Genomic DNA, 25,163 nt, shown 5'->3' with positions numbered 1-25,163 from the left:
AGAGTGTATGCTATGTGCTTGGATCCAATTCTGAAAGATACTTAGGAACATGGCTAGCTGTGACCTATGAAACACTGATCATTTAAAGCAACATCCAAGGTTAGATGAGAAAAAAAGGAATATTACACAATGACCAAATCTTTCATCTCTGTCTCTCACAAATCTCTGCTCAGTTGTACTGTGGGTTTCGTAACCATACTATACTAGCTTTGCAAAATTTGAATTATAGTGCATCGTTAATAAAAATAGCAGCAATGATAGTCAAACAGTTCTCCCAAATGGACAGACAGAAAGCTCTCTGTCCTCTTTAAGACTGCAAATATTTATGGTTAGAAAATTAAGAAGTAGGTAAAGAAATGAAACAAATTCTAATTATGAAAGAAAAAGAAATCAAAGACATTTAGTCACATGCAATGTAGGATCTAATATGTCACCTTGCTGCTGCATTGGTGATTATTTTCAGACTGCTGGGATTACGGATCAGCTTATCCAGGATGCTGACAATCTGCTCAAACTTGGGTCTGTTGTTTCTGTCTTTCTGCCAGCAGTCCAGCATCAGCTGATATAAGGCAGCTGGGCAGTCCATAGGAGGTGGCAAACGATACCCTTCATCAACAGCCTTAATTACCTGCACAAGGATAAAAGTTTTTGAGAACTTGAAGGCACTTGCATCAATTTGTTTTTATCAGTTCTATGAAACACATTAACATGGACATTCAATGTTTAAACAATTGTGTTTATTCATTAATTGTCTTGCAGTGCAATGCTCTTGGTTTATCTGCAAAGTAAACCAGGCAGTAAATTGGGCATGCAGAAAGGGCTGTGGGAGAGTTAAGATACAGTATATGACTTTGAGGAAGGTGAGAGTCTAAAAAGGATCTCCACAACTCACATTTGATTGAACTAGAACCATAAATAAAAGCTATAGTTAGTAAGCTGCCTGCTTAAATATGCTAAAATCCAAAAGGTCTTGAATGTCACTTGTCTGACCATCCTTACAAACAGGTGTGTCCCATACTCTCCAGTGGATGCTGAAGAAGACCAACCAACCTTGTCATAGGAGCTGCACTGGTAGGTAGAAGGTCATCTTGAGAAATGATTCTGTAACTGATCTCATAGAGCCAGAGAATACTTTAAAAACTTTCCACAAGGTAACTCAATGCTTCCTGCTATGAATCTTTTATCAATTGTTTAGATTCAAGCTCTTTTATCAATTGTTTAGATTCAAGGCCAATGAAATCAAAATCACCACGTGGCAAAACAAAATTTAGCCCAATATTAACACTTTCTAATATAAACTTTTCACAGTGTCTAATAACTATTGATCAGTCCTACTGTATACATCTTAAGTCAAAAAACCAACACGTTGTAAGTAGAAAAAATAAAGGAATATTTTGTTATCCTGTCAGTTGCTATTTTTTTTTCCTTTTTCCTGGATCAGTTAGTAAAAAACCAGGAAAAATCTGAGTTAGAACAGGGATAATAAAAAAGTCCATAATTAAAGCAGCCAATACAAAGAAATAGGTTAATGTTTCTGTTTCTCATTTTAGTGTGAACAGTTATTATAGAAAGGCATCTCACTAGTATATCAGCTTATGTAACACAATTAATTAAACTTTACCAACAATTGAAAAGCCTTCATGACTAATTAAAAGATATACATAGCTTGCTGCAGACTTGTATTCCACATGTACTAATTTGAAAGGAAAACTTTTCTTCTGTTTTTTTCTTATTTAGTATGAAGTAGCATTAGCAAAGTATGTCTCCAACTGTGTTACTGACATTCTTGAATCTAGCACTAAAAATATAATCCTTTGGGAAAATCTACGTGCATTAGTGATTGTATATCAGAAAATTTGGTTCATATCTCCCATGGAATAAAACTAGGATTCTTATGGCAACAACAACAAAGAATCACAAAAAAAAAAAAAAAAAAAAAATATATATATATATATATATATAAACAACAATCAAGCTTGGGAAATATTATTCTTCTTAAGAAATACTGGGAGAGATACATTAATCATTTGATTTACAGACTTGGATAGTTTATTAGTGGTGCAAAGAAGCCTGCATTTGAAGTCTTCTAATATAATCACTCTACTACTCTACTATATCCTTTAATTCCTTCCAAAAATATTTTGTTTTCACTAAACTTTTAGTAGAAATACTGTATTTCTATTTTTCACAAGCTTCAAGAGCAACTCGTTCTGCATATTTCACATTTACTGAAAGCTTCTATGTGGTATTATAGAAGTGGAACCAAAGAACATCAACAGAAATTCAGGAGAGTTTTCTAACAATAATCTAAGGAATGTAAAAGGCAATGACACCACTGCGGTGAAACTGTTTGAATCATCCTACAGAAAATCAACAGAGTGATAAAATTCTTTAGTATGCTCCTTCAGAAGTCCAAAATACCCAACTAAAAATATATAAGCTTTTTGTTAAGCTCATTAGAACTTATTCTTTGGCCTGAGAGATGGAGAAATTTTCACTTCTACATCTTCTTCAATGTCAACGTCAAAAACTCAGAGCCACCTGGTTTCATTATGCTTCACTTACTTTCACAGTCTGATCCTCTGTTTGAGAACATAACTCAGATAACAGCATACTTACATCCTGGTTGGACATCTCCCAGTACGGCCTCTCTCCATAAGACATCACCTCCCAGAGGACAATCCCGTAGCTCCACGCATCACTGGCTGAGGTGAACTTCCGGTATGCAATGGCTTCTGGTGATGTCCATCGGATGGGAATCTTGCCCCCCTAACGGTAGAAGTAAACAGCAACAACAAAAAAATGGCTCTACTGCCATGAATAGATTTTTATTTTTTTTTATGATTGATTATTTTAAATTAATCTCTAAGATTAACATTTGATCTGTGCAAAATGATCTGGATTTGGTTTCCAATGTGACATTTCAAGTGAACTCCCTTTTAGCATGAAACCTGCAGAAAAGACCCCATGTTTTCTAGCACAATTAAGAAAATCAAGGGGCCCCAAATTTGCTGTGTTTCACTAACCCAAGCCGTCAGCTGCAGAAGGTACTACACACAGATTGCCCTCTCCAAGCCAAAAGACAGTCACAGATAAAGATTTGGATAGGGTTGTTTGTGCAGGAAGGAGAGAGCAAAAATATCTGGGGAAGTGGATTTAAACATTCTTTTACAGTCACAAGAGAAGCAAGCCATCTTTAAATGATTTAAACATGAAAAAAATTAAAGCTGTTGTTATAATTAATATTGGAATTCTGGGAACCGCTCTCTCTGATTATGGTCACCATTTGGTGCCATAGGTCAGATTAGTAAAATGCACTCAAGTAGCTTCAAGCTGAGTTTCTGCCATAGGAAAATTAGAGAGAAGAGACAGTTTCTAATAGTGCCAGCTATGTCTGAGGGCTTTCAGACTCTGATTTGTGGATCACACGTGAGAAAAGAAATTCATACAAGACAACAGTGCAAAATTTCCTACTTAAGGTAGGTCTGGACTGAATACAGTATTTGAATACAACAAATTGTGACAGTTCAAACTGTTTCCAGTTCCAGGGATGTGCAACATATCCAGGGATGTTTTCTTAAGACTTCACCCTAGACTGTAACCATTTAACACACCTCTGAAACCCTCATTATACTACAGTCTGCTCATATACCTAGCTTCACAATCACCTGTGCGGGAAGGGGGTGCTATTATTCCCACTGAATAACCAGCAAGAATTAAAGCATAAAAATAATATCTGTGTACCTGCACTCAAGGCAGACATAAACTCATCAGCTTTAGTTTAACTAGCTTGGTTAACAGTAGAAATGTGGACATTAAGTGTTCATTAGAAACCTAAATACAGCTCATTTTAGCACCTTAGTGTCTGCGATTTCTGCACAAATTAGCTTAAATATAGTCAACACAGGTGCAGTTTATTCAGCCTGCAATTCAGAACTACAAAATGTCACCAAATATGTCTTAGAAGCTTGGCAAAGGTCAGAGATGGGATCTAATCTGGCACAGAGATCTGTATGGATCTCATCCTATTTAAAAGACTCCTTATCTTAACCAAAAGCAAACCTTCATTTCACACATAACCCTTACAATTAGGTAAAGACTGAATTTCCACATTACTTGTGGACCAGCAAATAGGACACAGTAATTACATATGGGCATTTCAAACCACTGTTTCGTTACAGAAGCCAGGTTGGAGATCCGATGTCTCTCTGTTTCAGACTTCAAAATCTATAATAAAATGTGCTTTAGTCAAGAAAAGTACAATCTATTTTCTATTCATTATACGTTATTTGTAATTCCCAGTGCTGCTGTACTGAGAGCATAAAAATGATTTTGTTTTCCTCATACTCTATTGAGAAACAACACTATGCATTTTACAAAGGTCCTGAATCCCCCAGTGAGCCCAAGGCACAGCTAAGAAATGAGTAAAGCTCTTGCATATTATGGTACTTTAACAGCAAATTCATTTGCCCTTTATGATTCGGAGGTGATAAAGATCTCTATTCAACTTTTTCAGCCTTTTTTCTTTATGTACTAATAGCCAACTTTGTTTTCCTCTCCTCCCATGTCTCACACAATAAGGAAAGTGAGTACTATGGAGAAAGTCAACCTCATCTAGTCAGTGGCAATCCTGCCCACAGCAGGGGGCTTGGAAGTAGATGATCATTAAGATCCCTTCCAACCCAAGCCATCCTGTGATTCTATGATCCTAATTTTAAAGGAATAAAACTTCACTGTCACAAATAGAAACAGTTTCCAAGTCAAACATCTACCACTCATCCCACAGGCTTAGAAATCATCTACAAATCTGAGCACACTCAGAGCGCAGCAGAAAGGCTGCAAAAGTAGTAGGTCATACAGGAGAACATCAAAACTCATGCTTGGTTGGAGAGGAACAGTGATGCTATTTTACTTATGTTGGCATAATGGCTGGTTGTGCAAAACATCAAAGTGTCACTTTGGAGTACTCAGAATTCTACTCTTTCAACATTTGAATTTCCATAGCTGATCTCAGGCTCACTTTTTTCAATTTTGTGTTAAAAGGTGAAATGGAACCCTCCTTGCAGATTCTTAGAGACATAATTGTCAGATGTCACATGGAAAAATGTGTTTGTGGCCAGAACATAAGAACTTTGTGCAATGAAGGGAAATATCATGTTTGATAGAAGGTCTTTACATTTAAAAGAAATGTATACAATTATTACAATTTATACAATTGAAGAAAATAACTTATACTAAATGATGCTAATTAGTCTCCAAGCATTTTGGGACAGTTTTAATGATGGATAAGAAAGATTATTACATCAATGAAACAAAGTTCTTCTAGATTTGTTTTTAGTGAAAAGTACACAGACCGTGTACTCTATTACAAGGAATTACATTTTCTTTGCTAAATATTAACTATAACTCACTACAAATCTACAGACACATGCAGCATTTCCATAAACAAGAGTAAAATAAGGAAAGTGTTAAAATGTAGCTAAAAAAGAAATCAACTGTCACTGAGCAGACTACAATTTTGCTATTCTGCTCCACAATTTATCATAAAAATGTCAATCTTCTCTTTGTTTAAAGAGGGACTTTGATGACTTATTTCATGAATAATTCAGAAGCGAGAATAGGAAACAAGTTCTACTAAGTATGTTTTATATACACAAGTGTTTAAACATAAAAACAATTCTTCCCAAAGGACTATGCAACATGTACATTTTCACAGATGTTCAAGTATCAATATATGTAGGAAATCTAAAGAGTCATATCAACCTAAATACATGCTTTTCTGTCACAGTTACCTTTGAAAATGTTAAGGCTTACTGTGATTTAAAAAAGCCTATATTGCAATTGCAAAAGCAGGTGATCACTCAGCACTAGAAAGTCCCTTCTCAACTTCTCTCCATCATTTTAAAGAATTACATACATTTTTTAGACATTCATCATCTCCAATTTTTCTTCTTTGTCTGGGTCATAGCTATCTTACATGAATTGTCTTTGTACAAATTAAACTAAACACATTCTCATAGACCACAGACTTGGAGGTAGGAAAACTAGATTCCTCTACTTCTTTCTTTGCCTGTCACTTGTTTGGTATTTCTTTGCCACAGTCACTCCATATTTAAAATTAATATAATGATTTTTACCCTCCAAACTGTTGTGATGATAGTACTAAGAAATCCTAGTCGTATTTTTTTTTGCTATGTATTGTATGTTCAATAGGCATTCATACAATTTAGCTTTCTTTATTTGATATTGCTTAATAGTTTCAATATGAGCAAATCATACCTGACAATGGGATTACAGTATTGGTGGATAAGGGAAGAGATACTGTTGTCATCTACCTGAACTTCTGCAAAGCATTTGATACTGTCCCACATTATATACTCGTCTCTAAAATGAAGACATGGATCTGATGGATGGGCTAGTTGACAGATAAAGAATTGACTCGATGGTTGCACTCAAAGAATTGTGCACAATGGCTCGATGTCCATATGGAGACCAATGACAGGTTATGTTCCTCAGCCAGTATTGAGGCCAGTATTATGACATGGACACTGGGACTGAGTGCACCCTCAGCAAGTACCAAGCTGAGTGATGTGGTTGACATGCTGGAGGAAAGGGATGCCATCCAGAGGGATCTTGATGGGCTTGAGAGGAGAGCCCATGCAAACCTCATAACATGGCCAAGAGCAAGGTAATGCACCTGGTACAGGGCTATACCAAATATAAATACCAACTTGGTGATGAGTGGATGGAGAGTAGCTCTGTAAAGAAGGACTTGGGGTGGATGAAAACCTTTATATAAGTGAGCAATGTGTTCTTGCAGCCCCAAAAGCTGACTGTATCCCAGGCTGCATTAAAGAAGTGGAGGTTGCAAGTCAGAGGAGATGATTTTCCCTCTCTTCTCCAGTCTTGTGAGACTTCACCTGCATTACCGCATCTACCCTTGCTGCACCCAACATATATCTGTTGGAGAGAGTCCAGAGGAGGTCCAGGAATGTTATCAGAGGGCTGGAGCACCTCTCCTATGAAGAAAGACTGAGAAAGTTGGGGTTATCTAGCCTAAAGAAGAGAAAACTCTGAATAGGCCTTACATTTTTCCAAGCATCTTTCCAAGACTTAAAGGGGGCCTACAGGAAAGATGGGGAGGAAATCATTATCAGGGAGCATAGTGATAGGACAAGGAGTAACATTTTTAAGCTAAAAAGGGTATGGTTAGGTTAGATATTAGGAAAAAATTCTTTACTATGACAGTGGTGAGGCACTGGAAGAAGTTGCCTAGAGAAGCTGTGGAAGTCCTGTCCCTGGATGTGCTTTGAAAGGGCCTTTGGTCAACCTACTTTACTGGAAGGTGTCTCTGTCCATTAAAGGGGATTTGGAACTAGATGTTTTTTAAGGTCCCTTCCAAAACAAATCATTCTAGGATTCTATGATATCTCTGTTGCTTATTATCCAGAGCAAAATCTGAAGGTGTAGTATTATTAGCTCCTATTCTTTAGAATTAGGATTGTTGGGAAGCATAAAACTTAGAATACAAATGAGCAACAAAACAAAACAAAAAAACAACTCCAACATCATAGATATGCCAAGGAAAACAGGTTCATCCAAATTTGTTTGACACAGGCTTATAAAAAGGAATTTACATTTGCATACATCATTAGCTAGTTTTACTGATTATTTTCTGAAGATAAACAGAAATTTCTTATGTTTTTTGTCATTGTCTCCCTGTAAGCATATGCTTAGTGTGAGGTTAGATAAGCTCCCTGAATTTGAGAAGAAAGCCTTAGTATTAGAGACGGTCAGACTTTGTTATTGCAGATCCAAATCCCTGGGAGCCCAGGTCGACACTCTCACAGTTTGAATTTAGTAAGCCAGCAGCAACTGATGGTTTTATCCACTCTGGATGGAACTGTGATTCCTACAGTATCTGGCTGTTCATTCTAATTCATCTCAAGCCAACGAAGTCCCCACTTTATTTCTCATGAGCCTGGCACAAGGCAGCTGTTTCCAGGCCTTCGTACTCCTTCCAGCATTGTGATTTATCACTTGTACAGGATGACTGTCACAGGCCGATCAGCCACAGGCTCGGGGAGAGCAAAATCAAGAATAATTGGATCTAACAGGAAAACTAGAACAACAGTGCAGGAAAACCTGAAGGTAAAAGCCTGGAATTAATTCATTACCTTAGGACTTGGATTAATTTGGGGACACCTTACTGGGGCATAGCAAGATGGTCTCATATGAGAGAGATGAGCCTGGTTAACACTAATAAGCACCTTAAAATTACACAGCCTTTCTGCTTCAGCCCTTAATAATGAATATTTTATCTTGAATCTACCTCCTTCTCAAGTGATGAGTGCCAGTTCTGTCCTATACACTTACCAGGCAAAATAATTTGTCATGGTTCTTTTTTTCTTTTTTTTTTTGACAGACCCTTCGGAGGACTAAGTCTGTATTACTATGTTTTTGTATACCAAGGAAATGCAGGACAGATATCTCCTGTCAAGCAGCAGTTGCAACAATGTGAAGTGAAAGAACTGTTTCAGCAGAGAGAACATGCCAAGGAGTGGTGCCTCACTGTGTCCACTCTACTCTGACACAGTTATATGGGGACATATTATCAGGACACTTACCACCAAAGCACAATGCTTTTGGAGTGACGCAGATTTAAGGAGAAGTCAGTTATGCATGCAAATATAGGAACTGGATACACTGAAATGCTATGAACACCACTGATGTGTCCAAAGATGAACTTAAGCAGTCTATACTCATCTACTGATTACCCAAATACTATACACCTGAGAGACATAATTACAGTCCTTCTACATGTGTGATGGTTTAAATTTAATTTCAGTTCATACTGTTCCACCTACTTGTCATTTGGACATCTAAAAATAATAAGAATAGAAAAGATCAATTTGACAACGAAAACTTTAATATAGCCTTGGCCTTTCAATTAAAATTGAATAGGTGCAGAGTACATAGATAATTACAGTACATCCCCTCCAGCACATTTAGTGGGTTTGCTGCAGATGCTGGTTTCTGCTTCTGTAAGCAGGAAAACCTCAGGCTACTTTGGGCTTTCTGTGGTATGAAGGCAGTGACAGTATCTCAGAAGCTAAAATATGATCCTGTCAGGTAGCAAAGTTTTCTTATAAATCCCACTTCTCCATATTTCATATCTTGGAATCATATAATATAGAATGGTTTGGGTTGGAATGGACCTCAGAGATCATCTAGTTCCAACTCTCTTGCTGTAGGCAGGATGATCTTTCCCTGTGCTTCAGAGCCCTTGTACAATAGTGCAAATATATTATAGATTATATATTGAAAAATGACAAATTATATCATTTAGGCAAAAAAATCACACACAGCTTCTGAGAACAGAACAACATAACATTCATCCAGTTAGTGTTTCATGAAAGCTTGAATGGCTGACTGAGCTTTTTTTGGTGTACATCAATCCAGAATTGCATGAATTAAAACTGTAATTGTTCTCAAGCTTTGAATTTTACAGGTGGAAAATAGGAGTGGAAGAAGAAGTGAAAGAGAAGTGCAATGAAGCTGTGAAGCACAAGTCTTATGAGGTGTAGCTGAGGGAGCTGGAATTGTTCAACCTAGAGAAAGGAAAGCTCAGGAGAGACCTTATTGCTCTCTGCAACTGCCTGAAAGGAGGCTGTGGTGAGGTGGGGTCGGCCTCTTTTCCCATGTAACTGTGGTAGGATGAGAGGGAATGGCCACAGAGCTGCTCCAGAGGAGGTGCAAGTTGGATATTAGGAAACATTTCTTCTCTGAAAGAGTGATCAGGAACTGGAATGGGGTGATCAGGGAAGTGATGAAGTCACTGTCCCTGGAGGTGTTCAAGAGACATCTAGATGTGATACTAAAGAAAATGGTTTAGTGGGCAGTATTCATGGTAGGTGGATGGTTGGACTAGATGATCTTAGAGATCTTTTCTAACTTTATTGATTATATGATTCTGTGAAATACGTAAAAGATTTATTTCCTCAAGTATCTCTATACATTTGCCTGCTACCTCTGATATTAAGCAGAAAACTAGGAGTGTGATACATCCTCTTCAATGTTTGAGAATTTGGAAATTTGGTTATAACTTGCTTTCATTTTGCTCTTTTTGAAGATGCTATTAAGTAGTCGCCATCCTTTAACCATAAAGGCATTTTATTGTTTGTTCTGATGTCATTATTTTAAAAACTATTTTGTCATGGTTTTGTCATAAATGCTCTAGGAGCAGGCCTTGTGCCGTTACAAGGCAGCTGCATCATGAAATACCTACCTTTCTGCCAGTTGCTCAAAGAACAGTGTCACAGAGAGCTTGGGGAAGTGGTCAGGAGCATGTAAGCATCACCAGGAAGTATGACAGGAACAGTCTGGGTCTTAAATACAGTGAAGCTGTGTATCCACTCAGGGGAAATGCACTCTGTGGAATGCTTTCACACTCATGGTCCTCAGTTGTTTAAGCTGGGGCCCAACCATGCAAATGCCCAAACTATCTGCTTCTGTGTACAAAATTCACTTCAAAGGAAACTCAGGTAGGGAGACAAACAGCAAATGCCCTTGTCCTTTTCTCAGAATCAATATGTGGCTGAGTTATATTCAGTGACTGTTTTTGAAGGAAATTCAATTGTCCTAGGTTGTATTTGAAGGTTTTAATTATCTGAGCATCTCCCTGGAGCAGTTTGCAAATACACCATAAATGCCAGATGGAGTTTACAGAACACAAATGAATATACTTCGCAAAATAGTTTCTTTCCATCACACTTCATTATCTAAATGTAAATAGGAAGTTAGACTTAGAAAATAGGTGGCAGAAGGAGAAGAAGAAAAGAATTTCAATGCTGCACTTGGCCACAGACTATTTAGATGCAACACTGGCTGGAAACACTGATGCTGAGCATCCTGGTTTGTCCTAGCCCACCTGGTGATATAAGCCATTTACAGCAAAATCCACCTCAGTTATAAAGCTCTATGATGTGCAGCATGCTGGGGATGTTTTTTTTTTTCCTGACTTTACGAATTTTTCGTATAAGTTAACTAGGACTCAAAAGTGTCTTCAGGTCTTAATGTGAGTACCCCAAATGCCCTTACTAAATTATTTGTTTGCATGCCAGGCAAATTTTGGAACATTAGAGCTTACCTTTGAAGCCTGGCAAAGGCATGTGTCTTGAGGATAAGTTGTGCAAGGGATGGGAGGAGTCTCACCACGGAGATATTAACAGACGGGGTATGTATAAGAAACAAGAGAGATATCTTATGCGTGGTGCTGGGAATGTGTTGTATAAGTCTTTGAGTATTATGCTTAAATAACCAGAAGGAGAACAGCAAGAATGATTAGGATTGGAAAAAATGTTTAGAAAAGAAAAGAATGGAGGGATATGTGTGAAGAGCAAAGAAACTTCAATGCATGTGAATGGCTCCTTTCAAGAGAAGACTGACCATCTGCCACTAGTCAGTGGTGAAAGGACAGACGTTAATTGCCTCAGCTTGCAAGCATACATACTGGGAGAAGTCATATGACAAGGCAACAGGCTTCTGTGATTGAACTATAGGTGATTTTCTTTTAAGGAACTCTTCCATTATATTAATATTTAACTATAAATGTTACGCCTATACTGAACATGAAAACTGCTTTCTCCTATTAGTGTCTCTTTATATTAATCATGAGAGAGATCTCTGCAGACAGATCCTAAAGCAGCATGTATTGCACACTTCTACCAATGTGCTACACTTCGTCAGAAGTCAGAGAAAGCACAGAAGGGTCAAGTAAAGAACAATGTCCTTATATATGATAAATTGTGAAGGTATGATTGATAAATTTACATACAATGTGTATATATACATATTCATATGTATATGAATGTATGTGTAAGAAAACAGCTAGGATACCTTCATTTGTTTTTTCAATTAAACTACCACAACAATTGCTTGTTCCTGTCAGCGATTAAGAATGAAGGAAACCCTAGAAAACCCATATCAAGATTCTGCTGATACATTCTACTCCAATTTGTTTTGTACAGTGGAGAGAAAATGGCTGCTACACTTCATTATAAATTTTACTTGAGCATGATATCCTGTGAGCAGCTCTATTTCAGACAAAACCTTCTCTATCTCAGATGGAACAAAACAGTTAGAAGTAAGTCTGACATCATTATGTCTCTAACAAAGAGAACCACTTTGAGTATACAATATAAGAAGAAAGCACAGGATATTTTAAAGAAGACTTATTTTTAATCTTACTCAAGTATTTTCTCAGTTAGATGTACAGCAGCAAGTATGAGTGATGTACCCTTTATACAACAGTGATCTCAGCTCCAATCAAGACATAAATAGCATCATACTGTAAGGTATAAAAACAGAAAGATAATAAGATTTTTTATTTCTGAGTGTTGGTTTTTTTTTTAAAAAAAAACTGTTTAAGAGTTGAATAACCAGTGTGACAAAACCTTCATGCATCAAGTCTTACATCACTGTGTACCAAACTACCTTAGGCCCCAGTTGTGGTATTCATTCCTTGATATATACAGCAAAAAGAAACCTAGCCATGAATTTTGCACACTGCAAGGAAATTAATCTACCAACAGGATGTTTTCTTACCTTCTGTCTTTTCTGAGACTTAAGTAAAAACAAAGCTGTGATGAGTTTATGGTTTCTTGAACACCTGCAGCTAAGGAAGATTGGAGAGCCTCTGCAGCAAAGAATATAAGCTTAAGGGACTTCCTCAGCTTTCAGACAACTTTATCATAACAAACAGTGTAATTTTAAAAGGATAAATACAGAAACTCACCCTTGTTGTGTAAGCAGCTTCTGGATCATCTTCCAATACACGGGAAAGACCAAAATCTGAGACTTTGCACACCAAGTTACTATTGATGAGTATATTACGAGCAGCTAGATCACGGTGGACATAACCCATATCTGACAAATATTTCATGCCAGATGCGATCCCACGAAGCATGCCTACTAGCTGAATGACTGTGAACTGGGCATCGTGTTTCTGGAAAACATTTGAAATGTCATTTCAGAGATTGTTAGTGCTCCTCCACATATAAGATTTTGATTAAGATTCTGGAAATTCCTTAGGCAAAGAGCTCATTAGTCAGAGATCAAAAGTTAAATGCCACACATGGCACTACTTTGATCTGTAGAGAATAATCTCCCCATCAGCTGAGAGAAAAGGGACAGATTTTCCATTCAGATAAAAATTCAGTTTCTCTCTTCTTGTTCTCATCAGATTTTTAATTTCCTTTATGGGCCCTGTATAAAAGTGGTAAATAAATCTAAGATGTGCATGCCCCTGAATCTGGAGTGTCAGGACATTAGAGAAACAGATGTCTAGCTTCACTGAAAGGGAACTGGTAGTGAAAATCCCCACCTTACCCAATAGACTAATGAGTTTTATATTATGTAAATATTATTTTTTTAGCTGCAATAAATGCTGTCCTGATTCAGTGGCTTTCAAATGCCTCCCAGATTAGAACTCATTTCTCAAAATTTTCCTCAACTTCATGAACACGAAATCGCTCAAGCACACTGTGGCCTAGAAAATTTCTAATTGTCTACTTCTAGACACATGTTTTAAATCTCTCGGCTCTTACTAATGCTATTTGTTAACACTGAGCTTTGATATTGATATACAGATACGTAGACAACAGGATAACAGTATGTCCTACAACAGCTCTCAAATGAATCCCCCAGTGCTATAAATGTATCATCATGGGCAGCTCTCCAGCTCTTCCTGCTGTTTCTTCCAGAACTTTATTAAATACATTGGAGTTGGCTCTGCCACGTGTGATGAGCTCACACAAATCAGCCTGCAAGACTGATTGTAGTCATTTCATTTCTGATTAATACACTTAGGGGCAATATTAATGCTGTAAACATTAGATTAATATATGGCACAGAGGATGCTCAAAGAGCCTCTCAGAATTCCCTTTCATGAAGGAATTTATTATTATTAAAGCCTCTTGGCAGTTCCCTACTATGAAATCTTCTTTAACTAGAGCCTGCTGGGAGGGGATCTATGTAGACCCTGGAAAAGATTTAGCTGGAAATCACAAGAAAGTTTCTAACTATGAAAGGAATGAGATCCTGAGATAGCCTTCCAATAGCAATAAGAAAGGCAAGCTAACTACCTTTAAGAAGCATTTGTAAAATGGGATATATGACTTGGCTTGCCTGTGATATTAAGAAGTCAAAAGGTTCTTATTCTATGTTTCCATGCAAACACACTAAAAGAAAAAAATAAATAAAAAGTCACACCTAAATGAACGAACAAGCTGAACAATTGTTTTCTACAGCCAGAAAATATTTTCCTTTCCACAGAGCTTTCTTCAAGGATTTCAAGCCTACACAAAATATATATCTCTCGGTACAGGTATAATACATTCAGATACAGTGACACATTATTTATATGTATTTTACATGCTTCAATGGACATCGTAACACATACAGCACATATTGAAACTAAGGTTGACAATTTGCTCCCTTTTGGGGTTAAACGTCTAGATGAGTGTTATGAATTTGGGGGATAATGTCATTCAACCGTGGTAGAACCAAAGCAGTCTTCCAGACAACAGCTGAGTTTGCCCTAACAAATTAAAATTAAACTAGTGTTTCCCCTCAGACGGGATTTCATTTCTGCTACACTTCTTGTTTTGCCACATGTAAATCTTGGTGACACAGGGAGCGTTCAAATTTTTTTAGGCTCGCTACCAACTTTGACTGAAAACAAAGATAAATCAACAGCAGTTGAACAGCAGTATGTCTAAGGTTGGGGAAAGAAAACAGGCTAATAAGGTTTGCTAGCAAAACATTTCAAACACCCTCACGTAAGGGCTATTCCCTAAACTTTTAGCATTTAGGGAAATGGCTCTTGGCTCACCATTACTAGTTTACCAATAGCATTTCCACAAATCTGTTCACTTTGGAAATCATTTGCAAGACATACAGGCTGCCAACCAATAAGCACAGCTGTATTACAGTTGTAGCTGTGCCCCAAGAAAAACAATTTTTATTTAAATGTGCCAGAATTATTTTTATTTAATAGACATGAAATGCAAATATTACGAAAAATGTTTCACGTCTTTTTGGAATAATAGTGGCAGGCAGCAAGCTGTCAAAATGCAAAAGCAGATCCTTGCAGATCATAATGCAGACAACCAGTGGAAATAATGAAGTATTAAGGATGCTCATGATGCATCAGAGTAGAGTGGCTACAAATTCATAACAAGCTCAGAACAAGAGCCGGTCATGCCCAATATAATGATCTATTGCACTCACCCGTAGGAAGCTGTCCAATGAACCATTTTCCATATATTCAGTAACAATCATAACTGGTTTACCTGCAAATACATTACAGAGGTCAGGCATTTAAAATGACTGAATGATTGATAAAAATAGGCATTTCAGACCTGTATCCAAATCTACCAAATCCCGAGGAAGATCTTAGTGTTAAAATAGAAAGCAAAAAGATACATACAAAAATTGCTGTGCCTACAATACAACTGTGTTTGCAACAACATCAACAGAAACAGAGTTCCTTTGCTACAAACTGGTATGATTTTTAGCAGGTGACACATCCTGCATTTTCAGCACACTGTGCCTTGTCCAGCACGTGAGCCAACCAGTTGCATTTATGCAGTTGTGCTCTGCCAGGCACATATCCCGATGTTTCTTCCTTAAGGGGGGGGATTGGGCATGGGCTACAGAAGAGACACAGCTTGTCTCCTCAGGTGTCTTCTCTGCACAACAGAGGGGTGAGGGCTCTGCTGCAGTGGCACAGCCAACACGTTCCTGATGCTCAGTTACCCGAAAGTAGCAGCATGCTACCTTTAGTATTACTCCTGCACCATTGGAAAGCCTCTCATATATGAAAATTCATCTGGGCAGATTCAGACCAGTTTGTGAAACTGTTCTTTCTACACTAGGGTATTCTGTAACATAACTAAGGTATTATATACAACTTTGACATACTGAAGAGAAATTAATACAGAAATGAATGTGATTACAGCAAAGTTTCCAAAGGTCACTGCCCTGGTAATATTTCACCACCATATGCAGTTTGTTATTTCATAATATTTTTTAAAGCTTTGTTTATTTTCTCTTTATGGTAGAGAGAAAGGTGGGTAGGAATATGGAGTTATTTAAGGAGATAAACTGTTATTTCACATATAATACAGGAAGGCTTCTGACCATAAAAGCATGACAAAAGCCTTCATATGGTATAGCTGGTGATACTTCTTTTAAATGAACTTTTAAAAATGAAAATAAAAATAAAATTGAGCAGGATGAGTTTCGAAGATGTACCTGCTATAATCAGAATCCAGAAAGCCACGAGAAAAGCAAAGCAAATTTTAACTACACTTTTTTCCATCCCTTACTCCCAAAATTTTCAACAAAAAGAAATTCTTAAGAAGAAAAACATTAATTTCACATCATTCAAATGATTTGAATTCTTTAATGACTTTTCAGTAGAAAATCTTTTGTCCTCTCTGCCTAGATGAAGGGGTTAAAACACCTTCTTTCTGCTGTGCAGCTGATGCATTATGCTGTAGGAGACACAGTAACCGGAGTTAATTGACTGTCACCCATTAACCACTTTCCATTCATGGAACTATGTTCCATGAGAATGGACTTTCCATTCAAAACACTGACTTAGAATTATGTAAGATATAGTAGAAATAAAAGACCGAATGATGTAAAAATTCCAGAAGTTTTCTGTTGCTTGCTTACTCTTGTTGCTTGCGGGAAATATGCAGTCACAGAAAATGTACTGTTTACATTGGGTATGCAATATTAGCCCAAAGGTATTTCTGGACCTTTAAAGTATATGGCAGCACTCTACTTTGGCAATCCAAAACTTTCTATGATAATCCATGCAGTTAGAAACCAGGAGAAAGTGAACTTGTTTTCTGTATAAGCTCAATTTTATGACATGTCAGAAAATTGAAATTTCAGTAAGAAGATCCATCTTTCAGCTTACTAGGAGAGCATCTTCCTGCCTTGATCACCCAAATTAAGTCCTAAGTGCAGGGTTTCACTCACATCCAGTTAGAAATGTGTCCGTAATAAGAAGCATATGCTCTGAAGCAACACTGTGCACTTTTAAAAGAACACTCTGCATTCATTTATCAAAGCACAGCCGTTCAAACACGATAACAACTTGTGTCAACAGTGTTGCTGAAATTTATTATACTAACAGACTACAAATTGCTGTAAAATATTAGTAAACTATGCAGAACATGTGTGCTGGTTATTAGGATTACTGACTACAGCACGCCTGGGAGATTGGTGTAAAGGAAAATTAGGAACTGAAATCAATTTGAAGCAGAGGTCTGAAGCTGTATTTGGTGAGTGGAACTCCTTCACATTGCCAGCATATCAGCAGGCAGATCCCAGCCACCACAGCTGGAGAACTTCTCGTATCAACAATCCTGCTGTAGGGATTGCAGTTACTGCAGCTTCAGAAGAGCGCTTAGTATGAGAAGTTGAGTTCACCTCTGAGACCTCTCAAAAGACTTGAGCTAATGAAGAAAGGTCATATTGCCTACTTATCTGGATTAGGAGAGATCCAGAGAGTAATTCAAAGACTTTCTCCTAATGGTGTATATAAACCAGCGCTTATGAGTGTGATTTAATAGCTATCATTACAAAATATGAACACTTGCTAAAACGTTATTACAATATAGTAGCTTGGTTTAAAAACAAAACAAAATCAAGACAAGGAAAAAACAAACAAACAACATTCCTACTCCTTCCTACTCCTCTGAAACTTTACTGGATGTTAAAGAGAAATAAAGGATTATCTTTTCTTGCATTTATGCCATTTAATTTTACCCAGTAAAACAGACAGAAATACTTCCAGAACAATTTTCTCAACCTTCATATTACTATTCCAGCCATCTGGAGAGGAGGCTGAATCCCTGATGCTTATATTGACTTCAGCTGGGAATACTTGGATGTTGCTCTCTCATAGTTCAATGTGATAGACAGCAAACCCTCCCAGCCACCCCTGAGATAGAGAGCAAGTCTGATATGAATACTGCCAAAGAATAAACTTACTAATGTTCTCCTAACAAGAATACAAGAAGTTAGAATTAGTAAAGCACATTTAGAAGCAATGCTCAAAATTCTGCACTCAGAGCATTAAATTATTTTTCAAAGTGCTACAGAAATACAAAATGTATCAACGTAGATATCAGCTCAGCTGTGTACTGACACTTTTGTTTCAAGAAATTCAGGGTTTGTAAATGTTATTTTGACTGCACAAAACAAATGTCATTAAAAAGTAGGAGGTAACCTGAATTTATACACGCAAATCCAGCAACCCTTTTGTAATAGGAACTGCAATGTATGAGTTGAAGAATAATATTTTTGTTATCTAAATCAGCAAAACAGACTTTCATAAATTATTCCTAAAAGAAGAATTATAATTGTATTTATTTCTAACATATAGGGGCTTACACACTTTTCGTCATTTATTTTGAAGCATATTTGAATTTATTTCACATACTTCGTTGCAGTAAGCTATGAAAATCTTTTGCGCCGTTCTGTTTGTGAAATCTTCAATGACCCACTTTGAAAAACAAGATTGCTTAGAAACAATAAAACCATTTACTAAAAAGAAGTAAGAGCTGTATTCTGCCCAGTTAAACTGAAAATCCTCTGCACGTTTCATGCAGTTCACTGAAATGACAAGGAGATCTTTCTAAAGGCATGCTTTATCAGTAGAGTCCTCTTGCATGAACTAGAAAATATAGTACACAATTTTTCCACTCCCCTGAAGAATTTCAGGGCACCCTGAATTATCTTTAGCTTTTAAGAATAACTCATGCGAAGTCTTACCGACATCCTACTTAACAATCACTACAGCACTTTGGCCATTAAATTCATCATGTTATTTTGCAATGGAAACTTAATGTAGATGAAGTCTTTGAATTTATGTCTTCCAGAACAAGCTTATATTTCATGCCTATATTTCATGCCTATTTTCTGTTACCAACTATTTCTGTCTTTGCATCCCAAAGTAGAGGCCAATCAGCAGCACAAGGAATGAGGGCCAGAACTCTCCTAAATAAGGCAGCACCACAAGCAGGAGATCCCATCAGCTGCTTGTAAAGAGAAGACCTTGTTGCTCTTGGGAGCTGCTTGGAAGGTTGGGAATAGGCTATTGCAGCTGACTTTGGACAGCTAGGTAAGACCAATATCAGCATTCAGGAATACCTGTTAAAACATGCTACTATCTTAAAGTGGAGCTGAAGAGGAGCCGGAGAGGGTTCTTCAAATATGTTTCTTGACCAGAGAGGTACTATGTATGGATGGAGTTTTTAACTATTTCTTTGTCTCAGAAGAGACTGCTTTCTTATCATAAACACTGACAAAATTATGCTTTAAAACAAAACAGAAACTATCCCATAATCCAATGGTAGATTTAGAAAATGTGCATTAGAAAAATACTTAAACATTATCAATGAAATAAAATTAATTTTATTACCAACAGCTTAAAATTTTTGAAGAGATTTTTACCTAAGCAGTATTAATTCTATAGGCTCTTTAAAATGCCTCACGCTGGTACATACTGAATATCACACAGAGCATTTTCCCTGCATGAAAACCACGTAGGAAGAAGGGTGGACTTATTTATATACTAGCATCAGTTGCTGTAGCCAGGTAGGCTGTTCATTAACTTTCGCTAATGATAAATTCTAATGATTTAGTTGAAGGCAGAAAGTATTGCTTCAGTGCAATTAGGAAACCTTAGGATACCAGATTCCATGACTTCTAATAGATTATATCTGCAAGTGCCTCTTGGCCACTTTGTAGTAATTTATAGCCCTGAAGTATTAAATTGGTTCCTAAAATCTGCCAGCTTATTACTTAGCTGCAATGTTCTTTAGAAATGCTCCTTTACTCCACATCATCTGTTCTATTTTCAAACAGACTACTTATATTCCCCATTTTTTTCCTATCTTATTAACCCAGTGTTCTGTTTTTAAGTCCTTGATATCCTGAGAGCAGCAAAACAGACAAAGTCCTTGTCTCTTTGCTGGATCCATCAGCATAAGTTTACAAACATTTCCTTTCTTATCTCTCATGGATGATATTTGGTGAATTCGATCAGGGTTATGACAAACATCTCTAGAAGGATTTGCAGAGCATAAACACTGATGAGTCAGTGTTTTCGTCTCTTCTACTCTTTCTTGACTGATCAGACTATCACAGAATATTTTAGGTTGTAAGAGACCTCCAGAGGCCATCTGGTGACAGTTCCCATGCAAAAAATAATCTCATGTTAAATCTTACTTTTAGTCACAACGCCCTCCAGTCGGATGATGTTGGGATGGTCAAACTGCCCCATGATGCTTGCTTCTCCCAGGAAATCCCTTCTCTGCTTTTCTGTGTAGCCAGCTTTCAGAGTTTTGATGGCCACTGAAATTTCCTTTTTAGAAGGCAGCTTCAGGCGCCCACTGCACACTTCTCCAAATTCCCCTAAAAAAAGTGGAAAAAAGATGAAAGATTAAATGTAGTTATTTCATGGGGATTTAAGAAGACTCACTGTTCAGAAAAAGTCCCTAAATTGTGACATCTACTGATAGACCACAGACGTGAACTCAAAGGTAGACTGCAGATCATTACTTAACATTTCCAGGCTTCTACTCTCTGGCTGTTACATTGGAAAATGTCACCTACTTGCACTGAAAGTTCAGATGACTGCAGAGGAGAGGAGTGTATAAACATCACCAGAAAATTCTGATTTTCTTTCCTAGGTGATGCAATCAGACAACAGTAAGAGGGCAATAAATTAACACAAAGTATCGGAATAGTTGTGTATCCTTGACAACATTAAACTCATTTTGACCAGAGAGAATTTGGTTCCTAATTATTTTATTTATTCCAGTTAAAGATTACATAAGTGTCTGATGAAAGTAGGCCATAGAAATTACTTTTGTTCTACCATTATTCAGATAGATCTAATTGCGTAAATACATCCTGTCACCACGGGCCTACAGGACATGATAGTCCACTATGAATATTATGCCCATTGTGAATTGCATGAGATCCTTAAATAGAAAATAGCAACGTATGATGAATGTTTACTTTTATACAATATGGTTTATCCACTGCCATGTAACATCCTGGAAGAAATAAAACTTACTTACTTAGCGTTTAAATGAAAAAGCATGAAACGTTAACAGGCTGATGGAAGAAAATAATTCACTCAGAAATTTCCATATTTTTTTAATGAGTACACTAAGAATATAAGTTTCAGTTTCTCAATAAATAAATATGAATAGTAATCCAATTTTGATTCCCAACAATCCAACTCTTCCCATACTTAAGACTTCATACAATACAATAAAGTGCACAGAGAGCACCTAGGTTAAAGTAACTTTCAGAACATTTTGCTTCCTTGTTTTAATGACAAAATAACTGAAAAAACAGAAAAAACACTATACAAAGAAAGGATGACATTCAGGAAAATGGGGGACAGCAAGAATTGTCCTACGTGTTTACACAGGAAACAATTTACTGAATAGAAAAGAAAGTCTTTATAGAAACTACAGAATTGGAGGCTTTCAATACTCATTTTCTGTCAATAAATGCATAACGTTATTTTTTTTCCTCCTCAAAATATGTGAGATCTAAATGTAAATAGCTTTTCTTATGCTATATTATTTCTAGTGGTCTCGTATAGAAAGTTTGACTTGGAAAGCAACAAGCCCCGTAAAACAAAATCTAGCCAACATCATTTTTATGCAAATTGGGAATTTTGTTTGTATTCGTCAATAAAGTATAAAGGAAAGTGATTACACTATTTATATATAAGCTTTCCCCAGCTTAATGTTTGATAGCCCTAAATTCAGCAGAATTGCTACACCTCTGAAGAGCAAAGGCTTTTGGAGCTCATTTGCTTGCAATGATTCTCTCTTTACCCATGCAGCCAATTGTTCACATTAAGCAATATTTAAAAAAAAATAAAAAAATCAAAAGCATACAAATACAATATTTCTGATAGGAAAATGGTTGGCATTAGAGTCCATGTCCCATTAGTGGCAATCCAATTCAGGAATGATGAAGAGTAATAGCAAAGACCAGAATCTTAAAAATCCAGCTTGTGTGCTCATGTTTGTAACTCAAGGAATTGAGCCTATTTATTTACAACAGGGACTGAGGAAAGGGAGAGATGATAATGGCTTTGGCATATCAAAATCATAGTTATAAATAAGATGGGCACTGACTTATTTTTCTATACAAAAGAGGCAAAACAAAGAATAGTTGTAAATTAGAATAAAGGTCAGTTACATCATAAAAAAATGTACCACTAAGGATGCATGGAGAGCAGAAAAAAATGTTTTTGTGAGTCTGTGAACTCTTTTATCTTGGAGATTGTAAAGAATACTCATCTATCAAGGAAATTTCCTAACAAGATCCGTTTTTGGTAAGGGCATCAACTTAATGACCCCTAAGGGTCACTTCTCAGCTTTGTTTTCTAAGGTTCCTCTGTCAGATAGGTAATCTAACAAAAAGAATCTGAACAAATATGTCAAAGGGTAACAACCTTTCTCTATTGGTAACCCAGACTAGATTTAAGTAAAAAATATAGAAGTTAAAGCCATAATATGTTATTATCCATTGCTGAGCTGCTTCATCCCCTGGGCATGATATTGTGCTACTAATATATTAAACACTTTAAAAAAAAATCAACAGGGTATATCTTTATATAAATAGGAATGTACTACTAAAATATTTCATTTTAGTAGTATGTCCATTACTTCAATCGTTATTTGTAATTTCAGGCTGACAAGACTAGCAAGAGCTCAGAAAATGAATTGTAAAACCTATTACTGGTAAGTAATGAGTGCTGAATTCTATTCAGAGTTCTTAATTGAAAATATTCAACCTCTGCAAACTAAGACGACCTGTATGCTTTACCTACAGCAAAAACTTCTTCAGTTCAAACGCTAACTCCTGTCCAATACTATCAGAACATCATAAAGAGGAAGACAAAAGCATGACTTTAAAACACAAGGAATGGGGAAAATCGGCTTGAAATAAACAATATAATGTTCAGCTTTGTATTCCTTTTTCTCTATGCTTTCACAGTCCAAAAAGCTGTAACAAGATAATCTTAAAACTATTGGTCAGGTAATGTCAATAGAGAGTATATGTGATTTCAGCAAGTAGTCTAGGCAGTAAGTCCTTCAATTCAGTCTGGAATAGTATATCTGATATTTATTTGGCTTTTGAGAAGGTAAAGGTTATGGCTGATGTCCATCAGCATGGTCCCATTTAGCCATGGCTGCATAATTTAGATCTCGCGTGATTAATTAGATTCCACAAGTGCCTTGAGGCCAGTGGATGCTACAGGAGACTAAAAATCAGACCCTTCACAGCAATTAATCTTTCTGGTGCCTGGGAATATGAAATGAGTTTACTTTCTAGAAAAAAAAAAAATCTAAATCAACAGATCAACATTGCTTTAGTTCCTACTCATAAATGACTGTGAGTAATCTGGAGAAAGCTCACCAGGTAAACCAACCACTCTAACTTTCAGTTCCCTCACATACACGACATATGCTACAAAAGTTTATGTTGCCAACATCCACATTGATATGCAGTTATACTACATTTTTTTCCTGTAAATCATTTCTATACGGTCCCAGTAGGAAATGGATTGGGTGCATCCATATATAAAGAAACAGTAACTCATCAGATATTATTTAGGAGGAAAAAAGCTTTGTACATGAGATGGAAGGTGGAAAATCTAGCACTGATCTTAAGAGATGGGGTTGATGGCTTTTTATGTTAAGCCTTTCTGAAGTACTCATTTTTAATTATGCTACATCTACAAAAACTGTATAAGCTGCCTTGCAGACTGATGTGTCTATTTATACGTGGAAAGCAAATAGATATTATTAGTAGGGCAGTTTGAAATACAAAGATCCCTCTTCATGAAATCTTAACTTTTTTAAACAGGCTGCTTATGGCATCACGAAGTGGCATTGGCCATGCCTTTGGATCCAAGGGACAAGTAAAAGATGAATCTGTGAAACTGGCAGGTGCCTTAACTATGCTGTGTTTTGAACAGTGATTACACTGCTTTTATTTGCATGAAACTCCCTCAGAGCTGGAGGGGCAGCTGAGTATTTAACTGAGCATTTAACAAGCCTCAGGAACCTCAGCAGCTCTATGGCAATACACTGCATGCCCTTGCTGAGACACTGCAATGTTTTGCAATAAAACCCCTAAATGTTTGAAGTACTTTGGCCAACACAGTGCTATGCTACAAGTATGTTTAAACTTTGAAAGGAAAGCACAAATGTGCTCTGTGTTCAGCAAGGTACAATCATATGTCAATTTTAAATCAAGAAATCATTTTCCTTAGTATTCTCCTGTGATCCAATTGGATTTAAACTTGTTAAGTGGTTTGTTGAACTGGATCCATAAAAACAAGTGAGTTGTTTTAAAAGAAGGAATTATTATAAAGAAAAACCCGAAAATGTGACTCCTGACCTCAATTTTCTTACGCTTAGCCTCTCACTAAAATCCCTTGTGTTTTTCTTGAGGTTCTTTTGGATAAGAGAATTTCCTTATTACATTTGAGAATGTTCTCAAAGCTGCGTAAGCTGCCCTCTATTTTCTCAGAGATTTTTGGCTAAGGATGTGAAAAAAAATACATGGAAAAATACCCAAGAATATCAAAATTACTTCTCTGACTTGAAGGTCTTGTTATTTATGTCATAATTTAATGTAGTCAAATGAATCTGTATCTTTTTATAATTTCATTCACACATTTGTAAAAGAGAGGGGCAGAAAAAGTCTAGGTCCTTCACTCAAGGAAGTCACTGACTCAAGAAAGAGATGGGAAATACCTTTCTGGTCTTGGAGAGGAAAGAAAGTGCTTCTGCAGAAGCAGTCTAGAAGACACCCACTGCATTTCACATGACTTTCATAATGCTCTGATTACATAAGCTATCACATGTAGCACATGAGGACAGTGTGAAGTAATGCTACAAACTAATTTTGGAAGCTCTCACCACTGCATGGAGTTTTCATTTCATCTGCATTCCCTCTCCCCTTCTCTCTTTTACTTCCTATTGGCATCTTTTGGGACTGTTAATAGGAAATGATAAATTTAATGCCATATGTAG

General features: G+C 36.7%; 1 protein-coding gene across 1 annotated transcript in view; it reads right to left on the bottom strand.

Moving 5' to 3' along the window:
* Positions 1-25,163, bottom strand: part of EPHA3 (EPH receptor A3) — a 220,815-nt gene that overhangs the window by 18,134 nt on the left and 177,518 nt on the right. The window contains exons 11-15 of the mRNA XM_085239876.1: positions 20,314-20,499; positions 15,292-15,353; positions 12,797-13,006; positions 2,620-2,769; positions 435-628 (exon numbers count right to left, since the gene is read on the bottom strand). Of these exons, the coding sequence (XP_085096002.1) occupies positions 435-628; positions 2,620-2,769; positions 12,797-13,006; positions 15,292-15,353; positions 20,314-20,499 (802 nt within the window). The remainder of the gene's footprint in view (positions 1-434; positions 629-2,619; positions 2,770-12,796; positions 13,007-15,291; positions 15,354-20,313; positions 20,500-25,163) is intronic.

The sequence above is a fragment of the Meleagris gallopavo genome, chromosome 1 (genome assembly GCF_905368555.1).
Source record: "Meleagris gallopavo chromosome 1, MGAL_WU_HG_1.1, whole genome shotgun sequence".
Lineage (NCBI taxonomy): Eukaryota > Metazoa > Chordata > Aves > Galliformes > Phasianidae > Meleagris > Meleagris gallopavo.
Note: the sequence above shows the minus strand (reverse complement) of the source record. Positions and strands in the feature narration are given on the sequence as shown.